Genomic DNA, 19,527 nt, shown 5'->3' with positions numbered 1-19,527 from the left:
GCCATGCTTTCTCATACCTTGGAATTGATTATCAGGAACGGCATTTGTGCCATGTGAGCCGAGAGAATTATCGCGGATCGACTTGTGAACCACCCAAATTTCCATAGCCAAGAACAGTTGATTAGGCACTCAGGCTTCATCGACACGTGCCATGACATTGAAAACCTGGAGCTGGGTAGTCGCTGATGCACCAAGAACATCAGGTATACTATCATTTACTTGCTATATTTGTTCTCAAGTTATTGCTGCTATAGCTACCCGGATAAATATAGCGAATCAGCTAGTCAACTCATCCATGATATCCTACTCTATTCAGTATCCTCTTCCAATTGACGCGCATGGCTACAGAGAATAGGCCACGTGATCAATGACTGTAAACTCCAAGACTATAAATACAATGTAACCGAATAACATAGCTCCTCCAATCCAACGATCAAACCTTTCGCCATACCATACGCTTATTGTAAGCGCAAGCGTAGAGCTCCATAGGATACATAGCTCAGGGATCTTGACATTACCCTCATTAATGTTTCCAGAGGTATCAACCATTACAATGCCCAGGCAAAGCAACAAGAGGAAGACGTTACTCCCGACGGTATTAGCCACAAGAATCCCTACATGGCCCCGGTTACCACTCAGGACAGCAACAAATTTCTCAGGTAGCGTGGTGGCGATAGCAAGAATAACAATACCGAATAGCACATCGGAGATGCCAATAGCGTCCGTGACATTAATGGCGGCGTGTGAGAGAACATAGCCGGCCAGACAGACGGCTAAGAAGCCGAGCACCAGAAGTCCGACATGATATCCAAGGCTTTGTCTCCTTCGATGGCTCGACACATTTGTGACACCGGTCACCTCAGGACTGCCACCCACTCGCTGGTCCAGTTCGTTCCTATCCTCAGGCTCACGCTGCTCATGGCTCGGCAGGAGGGGGCTCCTGACAGAGGGCGTCGATTCTATCGACAATGTGTCGCTTTCATCGTCGCTGCTATCGTCATCCGAATCTTCGGGGTCGGTGAGGCTTCCTCGACTGATAGCCCAGCCTATGGAGATGAGGTAGATTGCGAAGAGCGCAATCAAGACAGAACCACATACCAACCAGATGATCCTCTGGGAGAAGTAAATGATTGGCACGACAAAGGTGGTGATAACAAGCAAGCAGAGCGAGTAAATCCGGGAGCTCCTGTCAAACTCAATGTGCGAGCCTGTGGGACGGAACAAAAGTCCAAGTGAAAAAGCGCCGAGGATATTCGAGATAGCTGACCCGATAATATTTCCCACTGCTAGCGAGGGCCGACCTTGCGCTAGTGAAGCAACAACGACAACGAGCTATTATCAATTTAATTTAGGAAGATAGAGGTAAACAAGTGGATCAAAGCCGTACCTCTTCCCACTCTGCGCCGGCAGTGAGCAGGGCAATTATTGTGTCTGGAATTCCCGTCCGACGGGCGACGATGGCGGTATGGTCGACGAATTTATCGGCGCCAAATTCAAGAAGGAATAGGGTACTGATGAAGACGGCAACATTGTAGGCGATGGCGTCACCGTTGATGCAGTCTCCTGAGATGCAGCTGTCTCACTTTCCTGAAGCGCTGTTGACGTGCTCTCCTCAGTTGCAGGTGTCGGACCATCCGTAGATACCGCTGAGCTGTTAACCGAGATAGTGGTCATCTTTCCGGTACCAGTAGTCTCTGTCGAGTTCCCAATTGCTGCAGTCGTTGTATCGCTTTTGATGGCTAAGAGTCTCGTGGTCGTATCATCTGCAGTAGGAATACTATCCTCAGGTACTGTCACTATCTCGGGGGCGACTGTAGTCGTGCCGATGAGAGTGGAGGAAATTCCCAATCCCGTAGATATCTCAAAATCTGAACTGACAACGCATTATCCATAAGCGACTTTGATGATGACGAGACTGATCTGAAAGTCGATGCGAAACTGGTGATAAAATCATAATAGGAATTATATATCATAGAACTGGCTCATGCTAGTCGTAGAGACAAGATTATTTTCAATTTGCATTTAGTGCTTTTGCATTATTACATACCTACCCAGAAGAACATTTGATATCTAAAATTAGGAGCTCGCTGTACCTGCGTTGCCCCTGAAAAAAACAGGGGTTATAGAGACTATTAAATCTGCTAGCTACATCTGTTCAAGTAGCGCGCCCTAAAGTCAATAGTTCCAGCTCGCCATTCAGCTCTCAAGGAAGCCTAACGTGATGATAAGAGAATAATTCGCTCTTTCGTCTCTTTTACTTTCTTTCTCTTTACTTACCACATTTCTGTCACTCATTTTAAATTCCAGTCGCTCTTTATAAGTCTGTTCACAATGCGCGTCACTACTACCTTTGGTTCCCTAATCTTGGGCGTGGGCCTCTGCGCCGCTCGCGTGAGTGCTCTAAAACGCCCCCTATCGCCCCAAGTGGAAGCTTACAGTTTTAGGCTTGTGTCCCCCATCCTCGGCCGACAACAACATCGTCGTTCAGCAGCGAAATTGGCACTACAACGGCTGGAGGCTCGGCCACAACGACGACTTTCCAAGAGACTCTAAGCATCACTGAGTCCGACTCAAGCATTGAGTCATCTGTTACCATAGAAACCTCTACAGCCAACTCTGCCACTACAGAACTGGAGACGACTACTTCTGGCTTAACCTCTCAAGAGACTTTGAGTGTCGCTGAGTCCCAGACCAGTGTTGAATCTTCTGCCACTACGACCGATGGTGTCAGCTCTTTTACTACCATCCTCGCGACTACGACTGCTGTCACTTCCCAAGAGACCGAGACCTCTACAACCGCCGACGAAGCCACAAGCACAACAGTCGAAGCCACTACGACTACAGCTGGCCCTCCCGTGATTACTAACCTCGTCGAGAATGGTGGTTTCGAAGACTCTACCATCGATCCTTGGGTGGTAGAAGGAGCCTCTCCGGCAGTCTTCAGTAGCCAGTTTTTCTGCGCCGAGGGTAGCAAGTGTCTGTGCGTATTAATAGGATTTTAAAACACTGATTGATTCGTACTAATATTCCGCAGGCAATTGCCTGGAAACCTTGACAATTCCGCCAAGGTCTGCCAGCGCGTCGCAGTTGAGGCGGGCTTTGAGTACACTTTCAAAGCGCAGGTTAGCCAGAACTGTATCAAAGAGTATGGTTCAAACACACTTACCTGCGATGACAATATTAATACCGCTGAACTGTCCATTGATGGGGTATTTGACTCTGGTGAAGATGGCATTGTCGGGTATAATACCTACAAAGACTTTACTTACACCTTCTCATATGTCGATCCAAGCATTGACTCTACTGATCTTTGCATTACTATCACGCAGAACCAAGGCCTTGGCCCCGTCTTTTACCTTGATGGCGTTTCTTTCACGCGTGGGCAAGCTGTACCTATTCCTGACCCGACGGATGATTAAGGGTTCATAACAACATATAAACATCGACCAGGCTGGACAAGTTTATTTCTCTTGGAGGTATGAAGGCACGCATGGTGAGTAGTTTGAAGCTGGTTAAGCTATTAATTGTCTCTGCTGAGTGAAGCTCCTGTACATCATATCACGCCACGCTTAATACCAGTTACCTATATTTCTTACCCTATCTACTATAATTATAGTAAATAAATTCAATAGGAGATATCTTTTTCCTGAACAAGTTAAACATGTTGCAAATTTACTAACTTAAAGGCATATGTCTTCTTATTTTTTAACAGCAGTAAGTAAGGCACCTCTAATATTTAGAATATTTATTAAATAGGTAATGATATAATATAATTAATAGATCAATTAATATTAAATTCAACAGAATTAAAATATTAATAAAACTAATTATAATAAAGAGAAAAATATAAATAAGATTAGTAGAGTTGGTATTATAGTAGTATAAAAGCAGGGAAGTTTGGCATCTAATTAACCCTGGAAGTAATACCACGATAGTCGCAGACAAAACTCAAGCATACCAAAATCCATTTCTCTCCCTAAAGCTGACTGCTGCTGACTAAAGGCTGAGGTTTCGGGAGGTAGACGGAGCAAGGGACTGAGCGAGGTCTGGGGTGTCATGGGCGGAGCTCAGTATATAGGTGAGTAAGTAACGCTTCAGGATCCATTTGTGTAGTCATGCATAGGTACATAGAGGGGAGCGGCCTGCAATCCGCATGTTAATATGCTTTGTGAGGAGCTGTAACCACTCATGAATGAGGATCCCAGACTTGCCTGTATAGCAGCTCGGAAACGACCTTTAGTCTCTTTAGCTGGCTGTTCCTTGAGGATACTAAAACTACATAGAAAGAGGCTGGAAATGCTTCAAGGAGTAACAATGGGCAAGATACCTGTGTAGTCGACAATACCAGACAACTAGTAATAGCTAGAGCCGAGGTTTTGTCGTCCAAGTTGGGGGAAATCTCTTGGTTTGATAGTGTAAGAAAATAAAGCGTCGCATATTTTTATCTCTTGAGTGCATTTCACAGGAGATTAATTGAAATAAGGGTCGCGCAAGCTTCAATAATGTGTTTTAATTCAAATGTCTCATTTTCAGTTCATGTATGTAACAGTCTTTCCTATCCATCTAACATACATAGCAATCTTAGTGTAACTAGTTCCCTGATTTCTGAAATAACCCAAAGCGATACTTTTCCATGTTTCCTGGCCTTCAAACCTTTTTTAATCATCTTCTAATCGAGTTGCAGCTGGCCCAACTCCCCATGGTAGAGAAAGAACTCATCAGAATAGCTTATAGCCATTGGGATGGGGATTAAGGGAAAAGTTGGTTGACGATGGTGATTGCGAAATGAGTTGCAAATTCCACTGAGACATGACAACCCAATCCTTCCATCAACTCAATGAACATGAATGGGAAGATTGTCCACATGTACATCTTGACCCTTGATTCCAGGTCGATGGCATAACAGGATGGCAAAGGAAGGTTTGGGAAGAGATATTCCCACATTTTCCCCCACTTCTGCTTGTCGGTAGCTTTACGGCCCTCTTTGCCAATAAAGGTGTACTGCTCTTTTGAAAGTATCGAAGTTTGGTTGATGCCCGAAGACTGACAGTTTTTCTTATGATTGTCCGAGTCCTTTTTTGTTGACCATGCTTGGCAGCAATCCTTACAGTAGTGATGTTCTTCCCGGAAGTAATGCTCACGTCCGATATGTTCTTTCACTCGGGAGAAGGAAGTCAATCCGTAAGTTCCGCAGTGGTAAAATCGATCCGAGTCAAGCGCGTAAAAAGGACAGACATAATAGCAGCCGTCCCGCCCCTTTCCCTTTGGGGTTTTGGTCAGAGGTTTTGGGTCAGATTGGGTTTTCTCGTCGACTGTGTTGTTATTGTGAGTGTTTGCAGTTGCTGCATACAACATCTATCAGTATATGCGTCATGAAAAAATGCAGTGGACTTGCCTGGCTCTTTCTTGTGACCCTGTGAGCTTTGAGACAACATTTCGACATCGGTCATCTCGAGCTCTTCACCCTCCACCAGGTGAGCTTCATTGTGGTCGTAGCATGCACGGCAGTTATTGTGCAACGCGGTACCCTCAAGAGAACCACCTTTCAAAAAATGACAGGGTGCAATGCAAGTAGGAACTGCGGGGTCAGGGGTGGAGGGCCCTGGTGGACCAAATCCGTTGTTGACAACGTAGCTAGCTGAAGAGGAAGAGGTTTGTGGATCCGATTGCGTCTCCATGTTGGATTGTTACTGTCTTAATGCGATCTGAATTAAGAGAAATTACTGTCAAGTGCTGGGAGAGAGTCCGATATTTATGTTCACGCTCTGCTGCATCTTGTGTAACGTCCTTGAGTATTCGACTGTCAATCACCGCGTCCGCGAATACTGAAACTTGCAGTCGCTATGCCAAGATATGCTCGTGGCCTTAGATAGGCGATTATGACCGCATAGGCCTTCTTTTGTCGGAGAATATTTATAGCTGGCAAAGGTCTAGACTCTTTGCCCTGCTTCTCAAAAGCAATTATGCAGTGTTTACATTGGATTGACAGCAATAACGGCGACGCTAAAGCCAATAGCGCGACTGGTTGCAGCGGGAGCTGAGCTGATGCTGCCAGAAGCGGCTAGCCATATCGCGGTCGCGGAGAAAACTCGCGCCACGTGACGATCGTTTTCTGTATCTACCCGCCGAGCCGAGAGCTTGGGCTTTAGCCAAGACGCCACCAAAGAGATTACCTGGACGGTCCATCCCCTATGATCTCACCTGAGAAGCTCTCTTAGACCATCATATTGATCTATTGGATGGTAGAGTAGAATTTCACGCATCAGCGACTGTCTGATGCATCGCTTGATGGTGTACGCAGCAGCTAAGTGACTTGATCTTCACGCTAAACCTTAATAATTAGAGCTTAGTTATACTAATAGACGCTTCAGCCTTATCCACCGAAGATGTTATACCGTGATTTCTCAACAAATTCAGCAGCTATAGCGCGCGATTAACGCAAGCCGAAGCCTAAATCTCCTAATACTAATTAACTTGGAGGCGAAACTTGAGCATACGAAAATCTGTTTCTGTTTCTAGAGCTAAGCTCCTGCTGCTCTAAGGCTACCTTATTACCCTTGGGCATTCATCTGACAATCATGTTAGTTTTTAGGTCGTCCTCAGTACATCAGCAACAGCTTACCAAAACGACATTGGGTTTATGTCCATATGAGTTGCTCGCTGCTTTTCGGACTTGGTCGATAGTGTACCCAGGGGTAGCTTCGAAAATCCTATTAAATTAACGTTAAGATGTAACACTGACGCTTCTTAAGCAGAACTTACTCTGTCCGTTATGTTTCTATTCTGTTTGCTACCAACCATATCGACAAGCCACTAAGATGTCGTATATCAGCATTATCAAGATTAGATCATGAAATGGCTCCCAGAAATGAGACCTTTAGAGTATACGTACGCCTTTGTATCTCAATTGGTCCCTCAGAGGCTTTCGAAAGCTACAAGGCACGCCAGTCTTCATTTCCGCGACATTCTTGCTCTATTTGTCACGTACCCATTACCAGTGCTTGACCCAACCCCACTGACAATGGATGCGCCCAAAGGCATAATCCTCAAGGCGGGTTTTGCACTGTGACGAGCCTTGAGATCTGCAAGGTCGGGAGCAAAGTTGGTTCCTTTGAGTTCCAAGTCATAATCATAGGAGGAGTACTTCCTGGAAGGTACACCTGCTACTCCGCCCAAGAAGGCGAGAGCAGGCACAGCCAGACTGAGCAGAGTCTTCACGTGCATAATTCCAAACCATGCACTGAGCGACTACACGTGCAACAATAGGGTGAATAATATTCGATAGATTTAGAAAGAAGTTTTAAAATGGGGGTATGGGAGGCTAAAGTGTAAGATGCCAGTAGGACTACAAGTTTACGAAGATACACCGCAACTTATACAAGTGTGTCGTATTCTTCCAAAGGAAGTACACAAGGCTGGGTTATAATGTTTTGGCGGAATGTTAAGAAGAAAGATTCTTGAGTTTATCGCTAAAACCCATGTCATTCCTGGTTCACATTCGACATACACAGGCTTTAGAAGTCAAGAGATTGGTCAAAGATGTAAATTGAAGTATTTCCGGGTCACCATCTCCACTACAGCTTATATTGGTACAGTGGGCTCTTCTCACCCATAATCTCAAGCTCCTCCTCTGTGTACTTGCTTCGAACCTCAGCCTCGCTGATCTTGGACCTCTTCTTGTTGATCATGACCAAAGCAGTCTCAAGTGTAACTGCAGCTAGAATTCCCGCCACCGCAAATCCCAGTGATGCGCCGTATCCAGTCGTGTACTTGGGCTTCTCCTTGTCGATATAGATGTAGCTGCCATAGATACCACCAATTGTACCTGCACAGGTGACAAAGCCAATGCTGATCGCTCGCTTCGTCGGGTTGAGGTTATTGTCGATGTTCCAGGCACTGGTGCCAGGCAAGATGGGATACATGCCAGCGCAAGCGAGACAGACTGCAAAGTAGCACACTCCAAGGTTCTGAACAATGAACTCGGCTTTGGTCATGAGGATAGAGAAGGCGATGATGATGCAGAGCTGAGGACCAACGATGAAGGGCATTCTCCACTTGTGCTTATCAGCGAATCGGGCGAGGAGGTACGATGAGATAGCTCCACAGAGATAAGGAGGGATAGTCATTAGTTGGGCGTTGCTGGATGTGAATCCCATTCCCTTCACGATAGAGGGCATGGAGAACTTGAGACCGTAGTTGGGCGCAGCGTTGGACCAGGACATGATGACGAGGAGATATGCCTTCCAGTCCTTGAGAACATCGAACAAAGCCCCCTTGTCGAAAGTCTTCTCGCGGTATTCGCCCGAGTTGGTGACTCTTCTGGAAGCTTGGCGCAGAACGAGATAGCGCTTCTCCTCATCGGTGAGCCAGTATGAGAGAGTTGGTGAGTCGATGAGCAAGAACCATGTGACGAAGGACATGACGACTGTGAAGATGCCTTCAATGAAGAAGATCCATCTCCAACCGCCCTGACCGCCGATGCCGTCCATTTTGGCGATTGCGTATGCGAAGAGGCCGGAGAAAGCACCTCCAGTGGCAGCGGACGTGTAAAGAATCGCGACTCGGGTTTGCGTCTCGTGGGGGAGGTACCATTTCGATATGATGAGAATAGCGCCGGGGAAGAAGCCAGCCCTAATTATGTTAGCGTATATGAGATTTAGAGGTGGGTGACTACGTACTCAAAGAGACCAAGGAGGATACGGATTGCGCAGAGTTGTCCAAAGTTGTGAATCAGACCCGTGCAGACAACAACAATACCCCAGATGAACATGATAGTGGCCATGTATTGAGATGGCTTCGCAAACTTGTTGAGAATCATGTTACTAGGGATCTCAGCGAGAATATCTGTTCAGATTAGTCCTGCTCAATATCGCTGAACCGGTGAACATACAGGGAATGAAGTAGATTGAGAGCGCGATGTTGTACTGCTCTCCATTCATACCAAGATCCGGAAGCATTCCCTCGATCTTGGCGTTTCCGATATTCGCTTTGTCGATATATGTGACGAGGTACAGAATAGCGAGCATCGGCATGAGTCGCCACTGAAGAAGTCAGATCTTGTCTGTGCAGAGTGAAACCAATCAACTTACATCGATCTTTGCCAAGACCTTCTTCTTCTTCTCCTCGGGAAAATTGGCTACAAACTCCATGTCCTCAGCGGACAAACCACCATTGGTAGCTGCAGTGTTGGCATGGTCGAGATGAGAGGCGATAGCCTCGACGTCCTTCTCATCCGAGATGGAATTCCTCAGAGCCATGATCACAAACTCGGATTCAAGTAAATGCTGGGATGTATAGTTGATCCTGGTGAGTTGGAGTATCACTGGATTGAGGAGACCTTGATATTGGGGATATCAACTCCTTTTTATGGGATTAAAAACTTGGCAAAGTTATGGGGGAGTGAATGCGGGGTATGGGGTATCGAATCTGGGGAGGCAGACTAGCGCGTTTAGACTTCTGAATGAGTCGTGCTTGGAGGCGCACTGATAGTGTTGGATTGGAGGGGAGATTTAGTTAGCCAGTAGGAGGGAAGACCGAAGGAGATGGCCGCCCGCTTGGTGATATCTGTGCCACCCAAGACATCATCGAAAGATGATTGCAGCATCAGTGCAGGAAATGTAATCATGTCGGTGTCGGTTTTATGACCGAGTATCGCGATATTCACCAAGAATTATTTCGTGATGGCTTGTGATCTTACTATGTGCATCCAGGGAACAAATGCGAAAGACAGACCGTATCTATGATGAGGACGACAAGCTAATGCATCGCGATCAGTCAAGCCCGACGCACAATAATGGCCAAGGCGTTTGAGTAATTCAGTTCAGCAGGCTCGAATCTGCTTTGGACATGTCTACAGGCAAAGCATTTACGCGTATGCCTGTTCACGCTGCGTGTCGTTGTCTCGCCACTGAGCTTTGATCTAGACATGGTCTAGGCCCAGGGATTGTTGTCAACGGGCGTGCATCGATAAGAATCATACACAACAGCTAACTCAGAATGATGAAACAGGAACTTTCTTTTGGTCGTGCATTTAATGACTATGTCAATACTAAACAGTCTATTGCTTCCTCAATCGCTTCTCAGTATCAGCCAAAACACTCAGTGTTTTGACCGTCCATTCCTTGGACTTATCATCAAGCGGCTGATAAGGCTTCCTCATATGCCACGAAGTCTCATTATCCAACCCAATTTCCTTGCCCAGGAAATGCCACGCTCCATACTTGGTATTGCTAATACCCTTCTTACAAGCCCACTCAGCATGAGCGACAAGTCCCTGAAGCTTGTTCGCCTCGTTAATCTTGCCAGCTTTCCATAAGTCATAGACACCCGCTGTACTTGACGGGAAAATGTTACCCATCCCTGTAACACAACCGCTTCCACCGCTGTGGAGGGTGGGGAGGAGATAATCACTGCTTCCGCCGTAAACACCGAATTGTTCGTGTGAGAAGAGCGCTGTTAACCGAGCAAGCTTTCCGACGTTGCCGCATGTCAACTTCACCGCTACGATATTCGGTTCAGAAGCCAGAGTAGCTAGTTGATCAGAATCCAGATCAATACCAGATGTAACAGCGGGAAAGTTGTAAATGACAATAGGTATCGGTGAAGCAGCCGCAACCTCTTTAAAGTACGACACTATAGCTTGGCTGGGTAGTGCCTTGGGCCAGTAATTCGGCGGCAGAAGCAACCCAAAGCCAGCTCCAGCCTCCGCTGCATCTTTGGCGTTCTGGATCGACTCCTGCGTGGACTGTGCTGAGATGCCTGCCACAATGGGGTAGTCAGGTCCACCGGCTGCAGAAGCGGCCTGCACCGCTGTTTTGATGATGGCTTTGCGCTCTTCTCGTGAGAGGAGAACTAGTTCGCCATTCGTGCCGAGATAGACGAGACCGTGCATGCCTGCCTTGATTAAGGCTTGACATTGGGTGTGCATTGCTTCATGGTCTACTTGTTGGGTTGGGTCGTCTGCTTTGTAGAGTGTGACGACGGGGGTGTAGACTCCTGGGGGGAGGGGCTTTGCCTTGGCTTGGATTGTGCTGCGTTCCATTTTGATGATTGACTGATAATGTGACTAGTGAATGATAGATTGGTTCTCACTTAGGAATGATTGTGTAATGAAGATATCGCTTGATGCAGTAATCGTCCATGCTATCTCCGAGCTCTTAAGTGCACCAAAACTCCAAAGCCCAATGCGGGGTTGAACGCCCGGAGACATTCCCGGGCGGCGAAAGCAGCCAATGGGAGGGTTCTCCGTGACCCCAGCCCGATACTCGGCATTTCCGGGCTGTAAACAGTTTCTGGAGATAGTAAATTGCAGCTTTGGTGATTAGCTTATTTTCAAGGCCTACAACTTGTTTTGTTCTTGGAGGTTCAGTCAATACTATCAGCAATCATGGAGACATCAATTGAGACGAGAAGAGTGTCTTTGGACGACTTGAAACAGCATAACACGGCCAATGACTGCTGGATAGCTGTTCATTCCAAGGTTTGGGATATTACACACTTTATTAATGAGCATCCTGGTGGTCCAGAAGGTATGTTGAGCAAATCTGGGGGTTGTAGCGAGACTAATCATGATGGCTAGTTTTGTTGAACCTCGCTGGTTCTGATGCCACGGAACTGTATAACGATGTCCACGCGCCTGATATCATCGAAGACCTTCCAAGCGACAAATTAATTGGGCTCCTCGAGGAGTCTGCAATTAGTCGACCGACGCCTAAAACTACCGAGATCGATCCCGTACCGCCCCCTACATCACCAACACAAACGAACGACGTCCCCTCGACACCAAAGACCAAAACAATCCCATCGTTAGATGCAATCTTAAGTGCTCCTGACTTTGAAAAGGCAGCGCAAGATTCCCTGTCCGCGAAAACATGGGCGTTTTACTCTTCCGCTGCGACAGATCTCGTCACCCACGGGAAGAATAAGGAGCTGGTGCGGAGAGTCATGATCAGACCCAGGATCTTGAGGAACGTGTCGCAAGTGAACTACAAGACCAGTATTCTTGGTTTCGATAGTAGCGCACCGTTCTTTGTTTCTCCTGCTGCGATGGCGAGACTTGCTCATCCCGATGGGGAGCTGGCGCTTAGTCGGGCGGCGGCCAACGAGGGCATCATCCAATGTGTAAGTAAACCCATTTGCCAACACTCAAAGTTCTTAGCTAACGGTTGCTAGATCTCAAGTAACGCTTCCTTCTCGTTGAAGTCAATAGTCAAAGCCGCTCCCTCAACACAGCCCTTCTTCTTCCAACTATACGTCAACTCCAACCACGAAAAGACCGTCGAGCTACTCAAAACGGTCCGTGGTCTCGGCGTCAAAGCAATCTTTGTAACAGTTGATGCGCCTGTACCAGGGAAGCGCGAGGCAGATGAGAGAGCTGCGCAGGAGCAAACTGTCAAGTCGGCGATCAGTGGTGGTGAGAGCAGTAAGGATAAGAAGGGGAGTGGCTTTGGACGTCTTATGGCGCAGTATATTGACAAGTCATTGTGTTGGGATGACTTGGCTTGGATTCGGGAGGCGAGCGGGGGTTTACCCATTGTGTTGAAGGGTGTTCAGACTGCTGAGGATGTTATTAAAGCGGCGGAGTACGGTGTTGAGGGTGTGCTGTTGAGTAACCATGGTGGAAGGTCGTTAGACGGGTAAGTCATATGTTCTTCCGTTGAAAGGTCAAAGCTAATCTTTTACAGCGCTCAAGCCAGTATCTTGGTACTTCTAGAACTACGGAAGAACTGCCCAGAGGTTTTTGATCAGCTTGAAGTCTACATCGACGGCGGCTTCGAGCGGGGATCGGATATCTTGAAGGCCATCGCTCTTGGAGCAACAGCAGTTGGTATCGGTCGGCCGTTCCTGTACTCTCTTATTCACGGCCAAGACGGTGCCGAGCATCTCTGCCATAGTGAGTTTTGTATGTCGCGCCACGACGATGAAGCTAACGAATTATAGTTCTTAAAGATGAGCTTGAAACCTCAATGCGACTTTGCGGTATAACATCGCTGAGTGAAGCAAGACCCAGCTTGCTGAATACGCTGGATGTTGATCATATGGTGGTTGGTAATGCGTACACACGTCTGTTATCGAAGCTGTAGTGGTTTTTCACGATGAGAGAGCACATCTCGATAGCACATAGATCTTTTCTCGAAGTAGCATACATGTACACAATATTACCCTGCAAATCATCTTTCACTCTTCTTCTATGTTTTGACCTCTGTATCTAAAGCTTCAAGTTGGCCTTGGCCTTTTACCGACATTGGCTATTGCAGCGTTGCGGACCATTTTCCAACCCCCTAGCATTTCCCTTACGTTCGTGGCCACTCAAACGCCATTCCAAATTAGGTATTAAGAAGGTACGAGCCGTCTCCAGCCCTACACCGATAGCATGCTCAGCATTTTACACATCAGCCAGAATGAGCGAGCCGAGCACGTGTACCCGACTTGTTCTCCAGTCAACAATCATGTCACATAATTATTTATTACTATTCCTGCATAAATATATTGATATCCTGAGACAAAACTCAAGCGATATGTGTTCTGCTAAAGACTGCCGCATTTATAGCACCACTCACCCCCCTATTAGCACCTTATTAGCCTATACTAGAGCTATTTACCTTAAGCTCCTGGTCTCAGAAATAGGACCAAGACCTGGAGTATTACTATACTTTAGACTATACAGCTGTAATAGTAACCTTAACCAGAGGTAGCTTCTAAAGCTATTTATAATTTAAGATATTACTTTTCAATCCCTTAATATACTCCCAGAGCTTTGCTATAATTTAATCCTTCTATGCTTAGAGTAATAAGCTAGTATAAGGCTTCTTACTCCTAAAACTTAATCATATTGCTATAATAAGTGGTCTTATACTTTAATAAATTATTATATCTAGACTTCTGCCTGTTATTTAGACTCCATTCTACCTATCTGTATGATAACTACATTTAACCTTTTTCTTAATTAATCAGGGCTATCCATGATCCACTTCCACTCAGTCACTACTAGTCACCAAACAACAGACTAACTCTAATATAGTTTTACTCTCTATTTACTAGCTATGGGTTTTTTCCTCTGCGGCGCCCCTACCTCGACCGATTATATTTAAAGAACCCACAAGCTATATTATCCTACTTAAGCGGCATATCCCCTTCAAAGCTTAGCTGAGTGATTCTTTCAGAATGTACTTAATTATGGTTTTCTGAAGAAACTAGGAAATTGGATTCAAGTGTTAGTCTCTTTGACAAGCAATAGGCAATGATTTTAGGACAGCGAATGTGGATTTATGGTGAGATGCTTTCTATAAACCTTGCATGAGATTCCAGTTGGCTTTTAACAGCCAACTCTCCTTGCTCTAACTTGTCGTTGAAAATCATGAATAACCATTTGGCCCTTTATGCTCCTTTGTTCTGGGCTACCGTTCTGGAGACTGACGTTTTGGCGTCGAGCTTTGCCATCTTTGCTAATCGCGTTCGGACTTAAACAAAGGTGTTGAGTACCCTTTGGATTAGCCGCTCTTGCCTTTGCATGTACATCTGTCTTGAACTTGGCCGCAATGGGGCTCTCAGCAGACTTTCCCAATGACTCTACTGCCATTAGGGGATCTTGGCAAGCTATCCCGGGTGCTTCAGTGTACGGAGGGAAGTCTCCACTGGAAACAAACGAACAATTTTCTGCCTCCCATTTAAACTGTTCGGCTACCGATGACTGGTCTGTACCAAGATATTCATTGAAATCATAGTTTTCCATTGAGGAGTTTTCTTCGCTTTGTTAAATTAGTTGCATTCCCGATAGATATAATAGCAAGAGCAATGGAGAGACCATACCTTTCACTGGCGGAGTAATGAAAATGACGAAAGATGGACTCGCTATTATTAGACATTTTCCGCTGTTTGCCGTAGGAATCCTGAAAAGTGTATTCGTCCCAGGAAAGCATAGTATTCTGAAGAAGCAGAGTGTGCATTTCTGAAATTGTCTGGCTCATAGCAGCAATGGTGTCTGTTTGCTCTGACGTCTGACGCTTCAAATAATCCGTGTCTCCCAAGATCGTGCCTACATCCCGCTGCATATCATCGCTCTGGAGGGCTGAAAGGTTGTTCTGCATCAGGATCGTATGCAGAACCGTACTGTTTCATTTTCAGTCAAGCTTCCATCCGATAGAGAACAGTTTTATCGCTTACCTGTTTCGCCCTTGTAATACAAGGTTTAGGTCTCTGATAGACTCCTCCAGGCTCTTGCTGATCAACTGACATTTTTCTTTGCCGTAAAGGGCCCATTTACCAGGCCCAAACCACTTGGTATGGTCCTCAGTGATTGTGTTGATAGATTTTACTGCCTCAAGGCATCTGTTGATAATCGTAAATATGAGGTCTCGGTCCTGGTCAGACGTATCCTCCTTCGGCCCAATGTCTTGCTGAATACGACAGAGAACAAGGTTTAATTGTTGGAGTTGGTCATATATCTTGCTTAATTCGTCTCTTGCACAATTGACTGAGTTGATAAAGGAAATGACAACTGGAACAGTTCTGACGACGGCCTCATAAAACCCCACGCAGCCTGCTGCAATAGAAAATGGATCCATTGTTGAGTTCAGCGCAAGCTCTCGCGTTTTCTCCAATTTGATGGTAGCACTACCGGGCATTTATGTTTACTGCCTCATGGAATCTCATGGAATCCTGTAGTATATAATTATTGACAGGCTATGCAAAATGAGAACAATAACAAATAATCGCAGGGCTGTGCATGTTATTTCAGCCCAATATGCAGGTCTACCCAAACCCCAACAGCCACAGCTTCGATTGCTTCCTAAGAACAGGATAACTTTGTTAGAAAGCCGGATACGAATCTATTTCTATCTCAACAGAAATAGAAAATATGGTCAAACGATGTTTAAGATAGTACCGTACGGCTGATGCGATGTTGAGCACATATCTAAAGGCCCTATGATTGGCGAGGAAAGCTCGGCCAACCTGAGTCAAGACTGCGGGCCTCTTCGCCCTGTGATTTCTGCTGGAAAAACCAACTCTGATAATCTGACATACATAAAGTTCGTATCATACAGGTAAAGCCCAACAGGGAGAAGAATTCAAACGTGCTAGTACCTTGCGTTAGACATCTCACTAGTGATGTCTGCATGTTGAGGCTATTGGCGGCCAAATTAATGAATGCCAAGATGTATTCCCTCCATACCCAGTGCCATATTTCCAGAATCTCATGTTTTCATATTTTATCATCTCCCAGTGCCAGTAATCAAACATTAAACAGTAGATATATATACTTAGTTTTATATAAGAAATATAATAATAAACCTAAAATAAGCAAGTAGCCTAGATTTAATCCCTTATAAAAAGCATTAACCAGGTATACAATCCTAAAAGTAGGCCTGCTTAGATACCTTAGCCTAAGCTTAGCCTATGCTTAGTACTCACTTAGCCTAGAGTGATAAGAAACTAACTCTAATAATTAAAATTGACTTTAGCATGCTTTAATTTCGCCTCCGAGTTCTTCGGCAAACTAAGCCTTGGCAATCTTTGCATGGAACGCCTTAACAGCATCCAACACCTTCCCATCAGCCTCAAGCCCAAGCCCATAAGCCCTAGAAACATCAAATCTCGCCGGCCAACTATTTACAATTGCTTCAATAGCCGGATCTCTCTTCTCCTCAATCTGCGCAAGCGCCTTTTCACCGCCAACCTCTTTCAGAGCGTCCAATATCTGCTGCACCGTGACCGTAATGCCTGGTAAGTTCACCACCCTCGAATCACCGAACTTCTCTTTTGGAACGTCTTTGATCTTGATGAGGTTCTTGATAACTGTTGCTGGACTGCATACCCAAAGCTCGAGGTCTCTGCTAACGGGTAGAATGTTGGGGACTCCTTGTAGAGACTCTCGGACAATTCCTGATGCAAAGCTTGATGCAGCTGCTGAGGGTGCACCTGGGCGGACGATAACAGTGGGTAATCTGACGATACGTCCATCGAGAAGACCGCGGCGGGAGTAGTCGTTGAGTAAAAGCTCCACGAGCAACTTTTGAATGCCGTAGGAGCTTTTAGGTTGAGGAAGTGTGCCAAACTCCGTCACAAGGTCCGTCTGGCCGTAGATAGCGCAAGAGCTAGCAAATATCACCTTTGTGCCGGGATATTCAGCCCGTAGTACGTCGAGGATACTCCGCACTGAGTCGACGTTGATCTTGAGTCCTAGGTCAAGATTGGCTTCTGCGCCACCGGACATGAGACCATGAAGGATGTAGACGTGGCTGAAGCGGTTGGACAGCAGGGATTTAACAGCTGAGGGATCTGTTAGGTCTGCTTTGAGGGATGTGACCTGATTTTCTGCTCCTGCGGGGACGGGAGGTGTGATGATGTCGGTGAGGGTGAAGTGAGCGGTGGGCATGTCTTTGAGGAGAGATGTGATGAGTTCTTGGCCGATGAAGCCCCCGGCTCCAGTTATTAGAACGTTTTCTTTTGTTTGAGTCATGATGAGGATTACTGCAAAAGCAAAGATGAGTGTTGTCTATTGCTAGTGTTTGCAAGTCTTGCGTCGCGGAAGTGGATATTGTGTCTCGATCTCAGAAAAGCCATTCTTTTTAACTTCCATTATCTCAAGGGTAAGCCATCTTGAGATATCGCCAATCTTCCGCTATGACTTACAGAGCCCCAGTTCCGTTGGTGGATATGCAGCGAGTGCTTGGTGCTCTTAGCCGATTATGGGTCGCGGTGAGAAATCCTATTGGACGAGTGGACACTCTTGGATCATACGCCACGTCTAGGCCGGGAACCAGACCGAGTCTGGGCTGAAGAATTGGATGCAAGATTGCGGCCAGCAGAAAGGCTTCTTTGCCAGTCACAGCTATGCGAAAGGTTCAGGAAATGGGTTCATTTTGATGTAGGGTAAGGAAATGAAGAAATTATCTAGGCGTTGGATACGTATGTAGAACATTATCCTTTGATACAAGAAGTCGAACTGGAGATGACATCTGGCTAGTTGACAGAGTTTAAATGTGTCTAATATTAATACATAGAGCTGTGGAACAGGCATGGAGTATGTGGTTAGTCAGAAGGAAAATGAAGCTATTCAATTTTGTTTACCTCTTCAAAGAAGACAGATGTGAAAGAGGGACGATACCTTCATAGTTCATGAGATGAGGTCATCGAACAATTCCCAAATTCTTGAATTTCACGGTCTTTACATAAGTCATTTGTAACATGGTTTATGAAGTTATTTATGCAATTCAGATCTATTTCTCAATTGGAGCGAACCCATCCCTCAACATCGTCAATCCTAACATACTTGATATGCTGCCGATGCCAAGTATACGCTACATGCGCAACATCCCTATCCCCATCCTTTTCAATATAAATACTCGGATAACTCAACTCCCTGTTCTCCTGACCCGAAGAACTATTCGTCCCACAGAACCCATCCCCATCTTCAAGCACACGCTCTCTCCACGTCAGCCCCTCATCCTCCGAAACTCCAAGCGTCAACGTCTTCCTCGGCGTTCCCCAAATCGCATCCTTCCCTGTCTTTGTGACCTGATTGGGTCGCTTATCATCCTCAGGCGTGATGTCATCGTACAAGCCTTGTCGCTTGAGGGTATCAGCTGAGGCGTTTGATCTGTTGAAGACAATGGCAATACGGCCTGATGATAAGCGGGCTGCGCAGATACCGCTGTTGGGGTTTGGGAGGGTTGTTGCTTTTGGTGTTTCCCAATCAATGCCGTTATTGGATGTTGAGCGGTAGACGTTATCTGCCCAGCGGCTGCGGTAGAATGCGACCCAAGATGAAGAGCCGGGTACTGGGGGGATGATGTTCATGTGGACAGATCCAACACTGTCTGGTGCTTGCTTCTCCTTCCAAGTTGCACCATTGTCATCTGAGTAAAGAACACCAGATATATCGTCACTTCCGATCCATCTGTGACCGGGTTCCGTGCGGCAGTAGAAAACTGGCAAAATCCAGGTACCATCGCCATTGATAACAATGGGTTGTCTGATAAAGATGCCTGTTACATCAGGGAGTAAACGGCTGGCCTCAGACCAAGTATGACCCTGGTCAGAAGATGTGCGCTTCAAGATATAAGCGCCATCCTGATTACCCGCGTCTTGCGAAGTATGAAGCAACCAAATCTCTCCATTGTGAGGCGCCCTGAACAAGACTGGGTTTTGACAACTTCTGTTCTCATCAAATGAGATCTTTTGCGGGGTAGTCCAAGATGATGATCCCGGTTCTAATCGAGACAGCCAGATACTGATATCAGGCAGCCCTTCTTGCGAACCACCAAACCATGTACATAACACAGTCTTGTCAGGGAGTTGCAACAAATTCGAAGCGTGCGACTGAACTGTCGCTGAAGGAACAGGAATAGTCTGAAGATTTGGTGTCATGATTGCTTGCGGTTATCGAGCTGCTTGTTGACGCTGCAATGAGTCTTGTCTTGGTGGTTTAAAGCATCGCCTCTTCTACGTAGATTTGTCTGCTTCCCCACGATCCCAGCGGATATTAGCCCGACTCTAAACCCACTATGAATGACTCGCTGACCAATT

The 19,527-nt window shown here is 46.1% G+C and overlaps 10 protein-coding genes across 10 annotated transcripts; 2 read left to right on the top strand and 8 right to left on the bottom strand.

Moving 5' to 3' along the window:
- Positions 1–342: 342 nt before the first annotated feature.
- Positions 343–1,674, bottom strand: FOBCDRAFT_268467 (uncharacterized protein; the record flags this gene model as incomplete). Its single annotated transcript, XM_059611416.1, has 3 exons — positions 343–1,332; positions 1,388–1,563; positions 1,632–1,674. The coding sequence occupies 3 exons, from the start codon at positions 1,672–1,674 to the stop codon at positions 343–345; spliced, it is 1,209 nt and encodes a 402-aa protein (XP_059464024.1).
- A 616-nt stretch (positions 1,675–2,290) lies between these two features.
- On the top strand, positions 2,291–3,597 carry FOBCDRAFT_213793 (uncharacterized protein; the record flags this gene model as incomplete). The annotated part of the gene is made up of 3 exons (XM_031172374.3): positions 2,291–2,391; positions 2,445–2,980; positions 3,035–3,597. Coding segments are annotated over exons 1-3 (977 nt in total), but the record flags the coding sequence as incomplete, so codon positions are not given.
- Positions 3,598–4,749: 1,152 nt separating this feature from the next.
- Positions 4,750–5,678, bottom strand: FOBCDRAFT_196138 (uncharacterized protein; the record flags this gene model as incomplete). The annotated part of the gene is made up of 2 exons (XM_054703135.1): positions 4,750–5,312; positions 5,351–5,678. 2 exons carry the CDS (start codon positions 5,676–5,678, stop codon positions 4,750–4,752), a joined length of 891 nt encoding a protein of 296 aa, XP_054559110.1.
- Positions 5,679–6,638: 960 nt separating this feature from the next.
- On the bottom strand, positions 6,639–7,224 carry FOBCDRAFT_196137 (uncharacterized protein; the record flags this gene model as incomplete). Its single annotated transcript, XM_059608836.1, has 4 exons — positions 6,639–6,710; positions 6,763–6,813; positions 6,893–6,932; positions 6,989–7,224. The coding sequence occupies 4 exons, from the start codon at positions 7,222–7,224 to the stop codon at positions 6,639–6,641; spliced, it is 399 nt and encodes a 132-aa protein (XP_059466680.1).
- A 350-nt stretch (positions 7,225–7,574) lies between these two features.
- On the bottom strand, positions 7,575–9,257 carry FOBCDRAFT_175498 (major facilitator superfamily domain-containing protein; the record flags this gene model as incomplete). Its single annotated transcript, XM_031172372.2, has 4 exons — positions 7,575–8,631; positions 8,679–8,844; positions 8,891–9,041; positions 9,090–9,257. The coding sequence occupies 4 exons, from the start codon at positions 9,255–9,257 to the stop codon at positions 7,575–7,577; spliced, it is 1,542 nt and encodes a 513-aa protein (XP_031049157.2).
- A 740-nt stretch (positions 9,258–9,997) lies between these two features.
- Positions 9,998–11,131, bottom strand: FOBCDRAFT_213791 (uncharacterized protein). The gene has a single exon (XM_031195616.3). The coding sequence runs from the start codon at positions 11,039–11,041 to the stop codon at positions 10,058–10,060; it is 984 nt and encodes a 327-aa protein (XP_031028435.2). The 5' UTR covers positions 11,042–11,131; the 3' UTR covers positions 9,998–10,057.
- Positions 11,132–11,386: 255 nt separating this feature from the next.
- Positions 11,387–13,082, top strand: FOBCDRAFT_127360 (FMN-dependent dehydrogenase-domain-containing protein; the record flags this gene model as incomplete). The annotated part of the gene is made up of 5 exons (XM_031195617.2): positions 11,387–11,528; positions 11,579–12,120; positions 12,172–12,635; positions 12,684–12,892; positions 12,940–13,082. The coding sequence occupies 5 exons, from the start codon at positions 11,387–11,389 to the stop codon at positions 13,080–13,082; spliced, it is 1,500 nt and encodes a 499-aa protein (XP_031028436.2).
- A 1,232-nt stretch (positions 13,083–14,314) lies between these two features.
- Positions 14,315–15,563, bottom strand: FOBCDRAFT_268461 (uncharacterized protein; the record flags this gene model as incomplete). Its single annotated transcript, XM_059611415.1, has 3 exons — positions 14,315–14,747; positions 14,809–15,108; positions 15,163–15,563. The coding sequence occupies 3 exons, from the start codon at positions 15,561–15,563 to the stop codon at positions 14,315–14,317; spliced, it is 1,134 nt and encodes a 377-aa protein (XP_059466679.1).
- A 932-nt stretch (positions 15,564–16,495) lies between these two features.
- On the bottom strand, positions 16,496–17,458 carry FOBCDRAFT_268460 (uncharacterized protein; the record flags this gene model as incomplete). The annotated part of the gene is made up of 1 exon (XM_031172368.2): positions 16,496–17,458. The coding sequence occupies one exon, from the start codon at positions 17,456–17,458 to the stop codon at positions 16,496–16,498; it is 963 nt and encodes a 320-aa protein (XP_031049153.2).
- A 767-nt stretch (positions 17,459–18,225) lies between these two features.
- FOBCDRAFT_256492 (BNR repeat-like domain-containing protein) lies at positions 18,226–19,368 on the bottom strand (the record flags this gene model as incomplete). The annotated part of the gene is made up of 1 exon (XM_031172367.2): positions 18,226–19,368. The coding sequence occupies one exon, from the start codon at positions 19,366–19,368 to the stop codon at positions 18,226–18,228; it is 1,143 nt and encodes a 380-aa protein (XP_031049152.2).
- Positions 19,369–19,527: the final 159 nt, after the last annotated feature.

The sequence above is a fragment of the Fusarium oxysporum genome, chromosome II, assembly GCF_013085055.1.
Source record: "Fusarium oxysporum Fo47 chromosome II, complete sequence".
Lineage (NCBI taxonomy): Eukaryota > Fungi > Ascomycota > Sordariomycetes > Hypocreales > Nectriaceae > Fusarium > Fusarium oxysporum.
This window is presented reverse-complemented; position numbering and strand designations above follow the sequence as displayed.

What these genes read in the sequence shown, in the direction of transcription:
- FOBCDRAFT_213791 (XM_031195616.3), bottom strand. Translation starts at nt 11,041, where the DNA reads ATGGAACGCAGCACAATCCAAGCCAAGGCAAAGCCCCTCCCCCCAGGA.